Below are 11620 nucleotides of genomic sequence, written 5' to 3' on the forward strand. Positions count from 1 at the left end.
TCTAGCCAATCAGAGCACAGCGTGGTCTGAGGAGGCGGGGTTTAGCTCATTTGACAAGAGCAGAAAACTAGCTGACCGCACCCAGATCTAATTAAATTATATATATTTTTTTTAAATAAGGGGTGTATATGTAATATATAATGATGATTTGGCAAGAACATAGCACATTTATGGAAAGAAATAAAAGTTTGTCGAAGCGGTGAAAACTGGTTGTGTTCCGTCACTTGCGACTCAGTTCTCTCCCAGGAGTGCATGCCTTTCATCCGACGGAGCATTGGTCCGAACGACAACCTACCTCCTCCCTCACCCTAACCCTAACCTCCCCCGGGGCAGACACCTAAACCTAAACGCAACCCTCTCCCGACCCGCAGCGCACCTCGGAGCATTGCGCCTTCGGAGCAATGCTCTGTCGGATGATAGTACGCCTCCCCTCTCCCAGTGGAATGGCACAGTAGCTGGGGAGAAATTGTTAAAACAATGCGGTAAAACAATAATCCATGGACACGATCATTTTGCATGGCTGCATCCGACCTCATCCTACGTTATAAACAATATAATCCACGTAGGAATCGTTGTAGAACCACTAGTTTGTAATAACAAGAACACTGACGGGCGCCTCCATCTTGCTCAGAGACGATCGCGGTGAGCGGAGCGCAGCCTGGAGACCAGAGCCGTTTAGAGAGAGAGAGTGACGACAACATACCGTTCAGTGACTCATGCAGCTCCACGAATAAACAGTGAATCGAGTTGTCGCAACTGTCTCATCTAAACGGCGCTGCCTCCAACAGAAAGACGGGGGAACATTTTTGAGCAAGACAAGCAGAGCAGACCCGATTCAATGGGAAACACATCGTGTAACAAACGTTGGACCGGTGCCACCACACACATGCCCACAAAATGCACCCCCAAAAAGTGCCAAGGCCAACTACAGAACAGAAAATATTAGCAATTTCTATTAGTATTTTCTAAACCTAAACCCACCCAAGTCATCTTCAAATTATGCTGTGTGCACAGCCTAACCCCTCCATGACCACCTCCTCCATGTTTGTCTGTCCATTCGTTTTATTTTTGTATGTATTGTGTAATGTGTAATGAAAACATAAAGATGTATTAACAGTTAAAACTGGCAGAATTATTAGAGATTTCATTTCATATAACCAAAATAATATGTAGAGCATTTGTTTTATTCAAATTTATTTTGCTAGCTTTAGTTATAATAATTTCTTCTGTTTTCTACATGAATATACTGTAACCACATTCTAACCATATAAAATGAAATGGGAGTTAAATGCTGCAATTTGTAAAACATAAATGCCAAATATGACCTCATCTCAAAGACCATCCCTGCATCCCGGTTCATATACATTGAAAACCTATTTACAGCAACCCCCTGCCTGGCTTGTGGAAAAGTCGTGGCGACAACGAGCAGGCAAGAAAAAGACCCGGGCCATCACCCGTTCTGCCGCAGTGATAATGGTTATTTATTAATGGAGTAATGAAAGTATGCCTACTAGTTGCCCACGTTTCAAATCATCTGAAGAAAACGTTAAATTTGCAGATGCTGTAAGCGGTGAGGGAGGGGTGGAGGAGCGGCCTCCTATAGAGCGTCGCAGTCCCTCCCCCTTTCAGAACAGGAAATGAATCCCAATGCATGTTTCCCATAGGCATTTCTTAAATTATTTATTTAAAGACCTTTTAAGCGTCGTACGAAGCCAACTCTTGTCGTGACAAATCATGACAACACACACAATAATTTGGACCAAACAAATAATTACAAAGAAGAAAAACAAAGAAAAAGGTTTTTTTTTACTTCTAATTCTTTGTTTGGCCCGAATTTTTTTGTTTGTTGTCATGATTTGTCACGACAAGAGTTGGCTTCGTACGACGCTTAAAAGGTCTTTAAATAAAAAAATTAAGAAATGCCTATGGGAAAAATGCATTGGGATTCATTTCCTGGGCCACTCGTTGTTCTGAAAGGGGGAGGGACTGCGACGCTCTATACCACCCCGAGATAGGACCATCAGCGGGCAGCCGGATGACGAGCGTCAGTGACAGCGGGCAGCCGGGGGACGAGGGTCAGTGACAGCGGGCAGACTTGGGGCCAAAGGCCCGGACCAGACATGTAAACAAGCTGTTTTAATTGCTTCCACGACGGGCTGGGTATATACATTTGTATTTCTTTCTATGCCCTTGCCAAATCAACATTATACACAGCCGCTATTTAAAAAATATATAATTGCCTTATTTTTCTAGCTTCTGGCGGCTTAACAAACTCACACCGTCTGCACAGCATGAAGATTCACAGCAACAACAGTCATGTGGAAACTGGAGTAGCTTAAAGAGTAAGACCACTTGTTTAGAGGTTTGGGTTGTTTTCTTACCTTACCTTATTATTACTGTAACGGGGAAACAGCTCTCAAAGTCACTCTTTTAGCACATAAACGAACGCAACAAAAGCTGATTCTGACAGTTTATCACATCAGGAAAACTCATGCGGTTTTATTTTTAATAAAAAATGTCAACTTTGTCTTGTTTTGACAAATGTGTAGAAAGATCTGGTAGGTATGCCTACGCCGACCGAATCACTGCTGTTCGCGTTGAGTAAAAAACAATCCGATTGGTCCAAATCTGTACACCCACTCTGAAGCGTATTATTGGAATGCCTTTGAGCCAGTATACGGTGTTGTAAACAAATGCATTTGATGCCGTCCGCTTGTCGCTAAAAACGTACACAATGGTGTTTGAGGGAGACACTTTAGAAGACACTTTAGAAGAAGTATCTGTGTCTGGACTGCTTGTATTGCGAGGCTGCAGCTGGGTGCATCTCAAACAGCGTGGCGACTTGTTTACAAACGAAACCTCACAAAATGCCCCCGCGAGAGTTGGGAACGTCGCAGTACTGCTTCAGTATATCTCCAACCAAAATAGTAACTTTATAAATCTATCTTAAAAGACGAAAATAAAAGTTTTCCTGAGGTGATACTGTCAAAATCAGATTTTGTTGCGTTTGTTTATGTGACTTTGAGAGCCGTTTCCCCGTTATAATGGAAGTCAATGAGACCCTATTTTTTATTTCTTAAACTGTATACATCTTTGAAACTTCATTATAGCGCCACTTAGTGAGCTTGTTAGGTCTGCTATTTACAATAGAACATCTAACCACAGCCGTGAGCTTGTGACAGAGAAGCGAATTCTCGTGCCAGTTGCCGACTTGCCGTGCGCTCCGCAAGTCTACTATGCTACAACTTCATCATTTAAACATTGATCTAACTGGGAAGTTACAACAATCATGACAGAATCCCGACAGTTTGACATTGTTCAAGCCGTTTGTGCGCAACAGAGACAACTCACTTGATGTGAGCGCTGAGCGGCCGGGCCCGGGCCGCATATCCCCACCAGGCCAGGTTGTATACCCAGGGCTGTGGAATTCATAGGCAGTCATAGTAGCCAATTTGAATGGAACCTGCTTAAACTGACTGATACAGAACCATATATTGCTGTCAGGTGGAAACCTTGTATGTCCAAAACCATTCTTTACAAAAAATATAATTAAAAATACAATAGTTAAAATAGCCTATCTACAAACTCACAATGCATCATATTCATATCTCGATATGTTGGGAGCTTGTAGATCTATGATGACTGTGTCATCATTTTCTTGTTGTTTTTCTCATTATCCCCCATCTCATCACAACTAATTACTGGACAGGTTTTGCCTGCTTTGACAAGTTATAAAACAAACCAATTCCCAATTACAAAAATAGTAGTATAATTACTGTGTAATCAAAATAAAAGACAATGCCTTTCGGAAGGACAAAGATAGCCTAATTATATCAGGCTTGATTGATAAGGTACTGAAAGCTCATTCCTTCTGCCCTCAATGAGCAGCGTAAAAAAGATAAATAGACGTGAGTTTAATTGGCCTACACTTGGGGTTACTGTGCTAATTGTTCACCTTACATTGGGAAATTTGGAGATGAGCATTATAGCAGGTGACATTTCTGGTCATCTGATAATGTTAACACCAACGCAGTGGCCCGGAGTATTGGCAATGATGAGGCACAACTGAAGGTAACATTGTAGACACAAGAAACTATGCCAAAATCACAGTGAAGTGAGCGGCGCGGACAATCTGTGCGTTAGTGCGTGCATGTCAATCGGTGGACAACAGGATCACCGAACTGTGGGTGCTGTTGAGGTTTCAGGGTGAGACAAGAAACACCGGAATAGAGGGTATGTGCGTGACATCATCGTACCTGGAAGTTATGCGGGAACGCCCACTGAGTGGCAAAAAACTACTTTCTGGCCTTGACAGCCCATTCATCGAAACAGAAAAGTCCTATCCGATTGCATTAAACAATGTTAAACTCACCAACATTGCAGCTGTACGAAAAGCTTGAATTATCTGCAAAGTTTTTGTTTCATAAAAATCCACCATAGAAACGGCGTGAGCTATTTTCTGTCAAGAAATGCCCTGCATTTGATTATTTTGTCAGAGTTGGGAAGTGCTTGTTTTCAATAACACAACATTTTGCTGCCTATACTGTATTATGTGACATTTAGAAACAGGTGCTAAGCAGGACCGTTGAGTGATTTCCAACGAGCGCTTCCAAACTCCAACACTCCATGCTGCTCAATGTTTTGCCACTCAGTCTAGATGAGGGGGACGTGTCCTGATGGGAAAATCCTGCATGTGCATGTACTCTCTATATGGTCCATCTCTCTGAAACATGGCTGGATACGGGAATGCCTTCTTCAGCAATCAGGCTGTATTAATTGTGAAGAAAAATGGCTTGACAGATAGTGATGGAAAGTTGCATGTCGCAGCCTTGCACACACTGTCCAACCCAAATTTAAATCACGCATTGAGGCTCCAAACAGAGCAAAACGCAATTTCACTTCCACCCATAGGGGGCGCTACAAATGTCACTGTTGAAACCAGATTTTTCACGCCCACCAGATTAGGCATAAATGATCTTGTGACTCAGGTGAATGACTGTCAGACAGGGTTATGATACTACATACCATTTGCTTGTAAGTGCCTCAGAAGATGTGTGTGCCGGACCTATCTTACAAGATAATTCCCCAGACAGCTTCTTCATGTCCTGCTGCACCCAATGACTGACACATTCCTGGGTAGGCAAGCAGGCCTGGCAGAGATCTGCACTCCAAGAAGCGCACTTTTCCATTTTCTCTCTTTTTTTTTATTAAGCCAGAACATGCTGTCCAGGAAAAAATATTGTTGACTTTTCAGTCCAGACGTGAAATGTGTGCATGATCCGCCATTGCCGATGAGAGTACATCATAATTCCCCCACATCCAATTGAAGCACCTTGTTGTCACCTGCGTGCCGTCCATCTATGCTCCCTTTAATTTGACAGCAAGCGGGCAACATATAGAGTTATAGACGCGCCTGACCCTTTTGAAAGATATCACCCCCATGAAAGATGAATAATTCAAACAGAATAATTCTGCTATGGTTCCTGTGAGGTGGGACCAGTGTCGTCGTCCCCCCTCCTGCCTCCCAGCAGTAGGACAGCCAGGAAGTTCATACATAAAAGATGAACGGTTTGATAGCCTCGAATGGATCTAGGGACAGGGACTGTGGCGCCTTCAACTTTTACAGCCACAGCCTGGTTTAGCTGCACGGAGCCTGTGAACTGCCCCCGTCCTCCTGGGCTACTAGCCTGCATTGAGATCGTTCAGGGTAATATCTGTGCCACCATAATGCAAGCCTTCTCTCTGCAGTCAGATCAGGGGTGCAGTATAAATAGCGACAACACGAGCATGAGGGAGAGGTTGAGATGTAAACTGAAGCTAATGACTTGTGAGGCAAGTTACGGCAAAACAACAACATCTCTCAGTTTGTCTTCAAAGAACACCATAGAAAAACGTCATGCTCTAAGTTAACTCCTTTGAACTCTAAAAGGTCTATTAAAAAGCTTTTTGCTGGAAACGGAGATGTACCCAAGATCAAATTCAGTTTCCATTCAGTATACAGTATGTCCATAGCTCTTTCTTAAACCGGGAGTCATACACTGCATACTTTAGTTTACACTACAGGATTTGTGATTGTGACCTAAACTCAGCTATCTAATTTGACATTAAAAACCAACATCATCTTGTGCTACAGAGAGCCCAGACTCTCTAGAAAAGTGGTACAGACTGTTCCATTTGATGTGAACCCTCTGCCCACCACCACAAACCTGATAACATTTCACTAGAGCACATCAAAGATTGGCATATTTCTTCTTTATAAAGGAGTAGCCTGCGAGGCGTCTGGCATATTTCTTCTTTCTAAAGAAAGTAGCATGCGAGGCGCCGATAGCCTACGAAGAAAGAAAAGTACAGTACAGTCACATCCATGACATTAAACTCGTTAACTGCCAGAGTTTCCTGCATAGCCATAGCCTAAGTCTATCTAGCCATTGCCAGCACTTTTGAGTATTAAACTTCCAAAACCCACACCAAATATCTCAAAAGAAAGAAGGGGGTGGGAGGGTCACTGCGATGTTCCGTTCTTTAGGTATTGGCAGTTGAATATAGCTTGTTTTCACCAAAAAGTTTTATAAATCCTATATATTATTAGTCGGCTTGGATACCATTTGTAAAATCTGCCTCAGGTCTTATGCTGCATTCACATGGAATCAGGCAATATTAACGTCACCGGATTTCTCCTCCCATCCACTTGCATTAAGTTGCTCAAGAGGCGATTTCACTCCTCCTTCCGGTTGCATTCTGGGATGATTGGGCCAAATTGTGAACGTGCTGGTCCGTTGACTATCATTGCACGTGTTCACATATGAAACAGCCTTCACGTGTCATTGCCCCATAACGTGCGCAATGATAGTCAACGGACCAGCGCTGGCTCAAGCTGCAATGCCAAATTCGGCCACTATGTTCATTTCGCCTCAGGGTTTCCTCAGGGTGCCGTCTCTATTAATATAATACTCTAAGGTCATGATAGTCAACCCACAGAACCTAGTCCTTCCACGCGCCAAGACCTCCCAGTCCCGGCAGAGTAGTTCGGGAGCGGCGGGCTGTGTGGCCCTGGTCTTTCCCTAATGGGACTGATCGTGGGTAGCTACTGGGACGTAAGTCGGGACTTGATCACCCCGGCTGGGTCACCCGAGTGAGGCGTATGATGTTGCGAGACCCGAAACCCCGATGACCTTGGGATACATCACTGAGGATACATCCCAGGTGCATCCATGCAATGTTTTTTTTCTTTTCGTTTTGAGCTTTTTTTGAATAGCCGAAATGTAAAATAGGGCTTAAGTGTTTATGGACGCCTTGGAACCTCCTCAAGGACCCACAGAGATCCTTGGAGCCTACTTTGATAGCCAGCGTGTTATGGGACTTTGAAACCAGGGATGAAGTGGTCAGAAGAAGTATATTGGTCTCTAAAACATACATCATCTCCAACTTTCTGATCCAATCCTCATTGGATTTCAGTTGCACGCAGCAGAGCACACAATACACTCTGCATTACAAAGTCAACTGAGGATTTCACTGTCTATAGAAGAGTAGACCTCCATGCTATGTCTTTCATTCACAAAAACACCTGATGAATTAATATTGTGAAGTGAAGTTTTGATAAGGAATCACACACCTTTATATATCTAAGGTTTATGTGTCAATATGTAGATAGGGCTGGGCGATATGACGATATATATCGTATTTTCGATAGAAAATGTCTATCACGAAAAAAAAGCTATATCGCTTATATCGCCGTTTCGCTTTACGGCAGTATTTTACGTCACAGCGCTTATATACGGCATGCCCAGCAGCCCACCGCGCGCACTGAAAACAGTGAGCCAACACCTTTCGGATGTCTTCTCTATTATATACACGACCACAACACAAGCCGAGGTGGTGCTTGCACCTAAAAGAGGGAGATGATGATGATGGCTGACGAGATTCAGAGCGGTGTAAGGGGCACGTTCGGAAATACCACACCGGAGCGAACTCATCTATCAGTTTGCATTGCACAGTGCGCCTAGTGCGCTATTTCCGAACGCGCCCTAAAGTAACCGGTCATTCACTGTTATAAATGCAGGTTTCATGTTGGGTCAAATTGATAAATTGCGTGAGCCACGCATGTTTTACACAGTTGAACAATAAGCTTGTCCGTCGTCGGGTGCACTGCAAACTTCTTCCAAGACGAAGACGTTCCTCTTACCTGTGCAGTCCTCCTGTGCTGCGTCTGTCTTGTTTTATTGTTCCAAATAAATTATTCCATTTGAAAAGTCCTTAATTCAGCAACAGCTTACAACAACAACACAAGACGCTGACTTTGTTGTGATCATCAAAAAAAAAGGAAAAGAAAAAGCCCCACTCGTCCCAGACTCCCATAATATACACACAGCTGTGGGCATGGAGAGTTGACGACAAGATCGCGTTCTCTCTCACTCTCTCTCACTCTATCGCCTGTAGTCAATTAAACATCGTTAAGCTGCCCAACGTCTTTAACAAACTAAACTATAACTACAACAGAACATGTTGATTCCCTATACAGAGCTTAAATGAACTGAAACAACTGTAGTGACAAACTGTGACATGAGATATTTATTTTTTCCTTAAGCCAATTTAATGCAGACACAGGCCTGTACTTCTGTCTGAATGGCAACGTCTTATTTCTTTCTTTTTTCTTTTTAATTGTCATAATAATAATTATTATTAATAATACTAATAAAACTTTATTTGTATAGCACCTTTCATGACATGAAATGCAGCTCTCAAAGTGCTTTACAGAGCAATGGAGAAAAAAAGAAAAGCAAGGCAACGACATTAAAAAACAAGCAGTGATGCAATACAGTGAGGACATGAATAACAAAAAATAAAAGATCAATTAAAAGCAATGTTGTAGAAGTGGGTCTTGAGCTGTGCTTTAAAAATGTCTACAGAGGCTGAACAATTGAGTTCAGCCTCTAATTATTATTATATACATTTTATTTTGTAATATTTTTGTACTTGCTTTGGGCCTGTCTGTGCATGGGAAGGGCATCAGTATTATATTCATATAAGTAGACTGGATAATGTGAATTTAATTGTTTTTTGAGTGGTGCAACCATTATAGACAGCTATGTGTGTCCCTGTCCCTGTAACCGAGCACGAAATAGCATAACTATTGTCACCACCAAGTGTCACTGTTGTGCAGCCTAACACAGACAGAGGCCAGGGAGGAGAGCTTGTACAGTACAGTACAGTACAGTACAGTACAGTACAGTACAGTACAGTACAGTACAGTACAGCCCAAGTACAGTAAAGTACTCGACCTGAACAAAAATCAATTCTTTTAGATAAAAAAATAGGTATCGTAAAAAATATGCTATATCGTGAGTATATCGTTATCGTGATAAAATAAATTCTATATCGTGATATGAGATTGTCATATCGCCCAGCCCTATATGTAGATTTTTTACTACATATTATATTATTTTTTTCTTGGGGGTTGGGGGGCACTTCCAATGCACTTCCAATGCATCCCCCTCCCTTGCCTACACAATGCAGTGAGCACTGCACAGATGCACACATCACATTATTATTAGTACATTATTTCACATAATACATGTGCACAGCCGCACACACAGGATTCTGGTTGCCAGAACAGTTAATCAATGCCATGCTAAAAAATGAGATGGGATCCAAAATGTCTCCCGTTGCACACGTTCAATTCTCTCAATCCCTCGCGTTCTCTTTCTCTGCATACATTCAATTCTCTCTCTCTCTCTCCAAAGCATAGAGAGGTACTGATCAGTACCTTCTCCAGAATTTCTACAGTGGAATTATAAGTGCCAGAGAGAGCAATGTTGCACTGATTGACCACATCACCTCTCCAATCTGGCGATATAGTGAGAGTCCAATGTTACACACCTCGACCTAAAACATGTTCCTGACATTCCACTAACCACCAGCCAATGAGTGGATTTGATTTGGTGGAGGTCAGAGAGAGAGAGAGAGAGAGAGAGAGAGAGAGAACGCATGGCATTCAAAGCATCTACATACAGTATGTACTTCCAATTCGACTTTCAAATGTAGCCTGGAAGGGATTTGAGCATATGCTGCCTGGGAGAGATTAAACGTGAGGATAATTATTAGAGGTGGCTCCCTGGAGTTTTCTAGCTCAACATCTTCACAAGGGGAAAGGAAGGCGCTGGCTTTTGCTCCCATTAACTGATGAGAAACAGTGAGAGGTGTGTGTGTGTGTGTGTGTGTGTGTGTGTGTGTGTGTGTGTGTGTGTGTGTGTGTGTCGCTACACTGTCTGAAATCAAGACAGTGTAGCCATGGAACAGCAGAGGAGACAAAGGAAAAGTCCAGTTATACTGAATGCACCAACAGATGGCTTTACAGAGAGATAAGAAGGTATACATATAAATTACCTCGAAATAAGAAGGCTTTGCTGCCGTTGTGAAGCCCTGCCACTTGGGTAATTCCATAAGTAGCATTCGCCAGGTCAAGTTCATTGATGACATCGATCTGGTAATCTTGATCTGTTCCAAAAGCCAATACTGTCAAAAAGAAATATCAAGGTTAAGAGCATGTTCGCGCAGAGACGCGATGAATTGAACAATGTGGACCCTGTTGTAAACAAGTGTAATGCTTAATTGGGTCGTCCACTCACAGTTGACAGTCTTTGTATTGAGTTTGTGCTTAAAATGTACTGTAAATTCTACAAACTGTTAATAAATATTTCAATCAATCAATCAAAGACATTCAGAGTAGGCTACTGTCTGGAACCTGCATGGGTGCCTAAAAACGCTTAATTCAAACTGAGCTGGTCATTACCGAAATGGCCATGCTTAAAAAAAATATTACAAACAAAAAGCCACTAATTTCTATACATCCGTCCACGGTCGGACCACAGGCTGCGCTGCTGCCAGTGTAGACTATCTCAGAAAGATGCTGAATGTGCCCAGGTGCAGGTAATCACCTGGACAACAATTCTGGCAATGGCAAATAATGACATTTTACAACATGATGCTGCTGCTTAATTGAAAGGAGAACCGAAAAAGTACTAAGAGTAAAACTGATAAACTGTGGTTTATATTCTCCTACGTATTAAGAACCCCCGAAAGACAAAATCAATATAAGCTTATAATGTCCACCTTGCACGCGCGCAAGCTGGAAACGAACGAACAAGCCCCGCCATATCCATGCACATATACAGACTCCACTCAGCCAGGTAATGAAAGTATAATCACACTACGAGTCGACATGCAGCTTACCTGGTTTGGTGAAAAAGACAAGGGATAACAACGCCACGGGGAAATCCATTTGCGTGCAGTGCGTGTGAGTGCGCGCGTGCGTGCGTGCGAGTTGCCCTGTACAGTTTCCTCAAATGTTTTTTTTTTGTTTTCCTTTACCAGCAGTTATACCCGGTAAACCTACTGTACCACCACCACCAGCCACCTTAATAATACTTAATAATAATAATCCTCCGTGTTGTTCTTCACGCCGCTCCGCCGTGCTCTGCTCTGCTCTGTAGGAGCTGCTGCTTGCCTGCCTGCCTCCACAATGTGGCTGCATGCATGGCGTGGAGACACGGACTGTTCCACCGTCGTGGCAGGTGCAGGGGGGGTGGCGTCCGTGACCGTCCACTGGCGACGCACACTCTCT

The 11620-nt window shown here is 42.9% G+C and overlaps 1 protein-coding gene across 1 annotated transcript in view; it reads right to left on the bottom strand.

The window, feature by feature from the left end:
* LOC310878927 (protein kinase C-binding protein NELL1-like) overlaps positions 1–11278 on the bottom strand; it is a gene marked incomplete at both ends in the record, with an annotated part of 351954 nt that extends 340676 nt beyond the window's left edge. Inside the window, 2 exons of the mRNA XM_083793343.1 lie at positions 10384–10512; positions 11230–11278. Coding sequence (XP_083649469.1) covers positions 10384–10512; positions 11230–11278 — 178 coding nt within the window. The remainder of the gene's footprint in view (positions 1–10383; positions 10513–11229) is intronic.
* Positions 11279–11620: the final 342 nt, after the last annotated feature.

Source organism: Protomyctophum parallelum (assembly GCF_964188405.1).
Source record: "Protomyctophum parallelum genome assembly, chromosome: 2".
Lineage (NCBI taxonomy): Eukaryota > Metazoa > Chordata > Actinopteri > Myctophiformes > Myctophidae > Protomyctophum > Protomyctophum parallelum.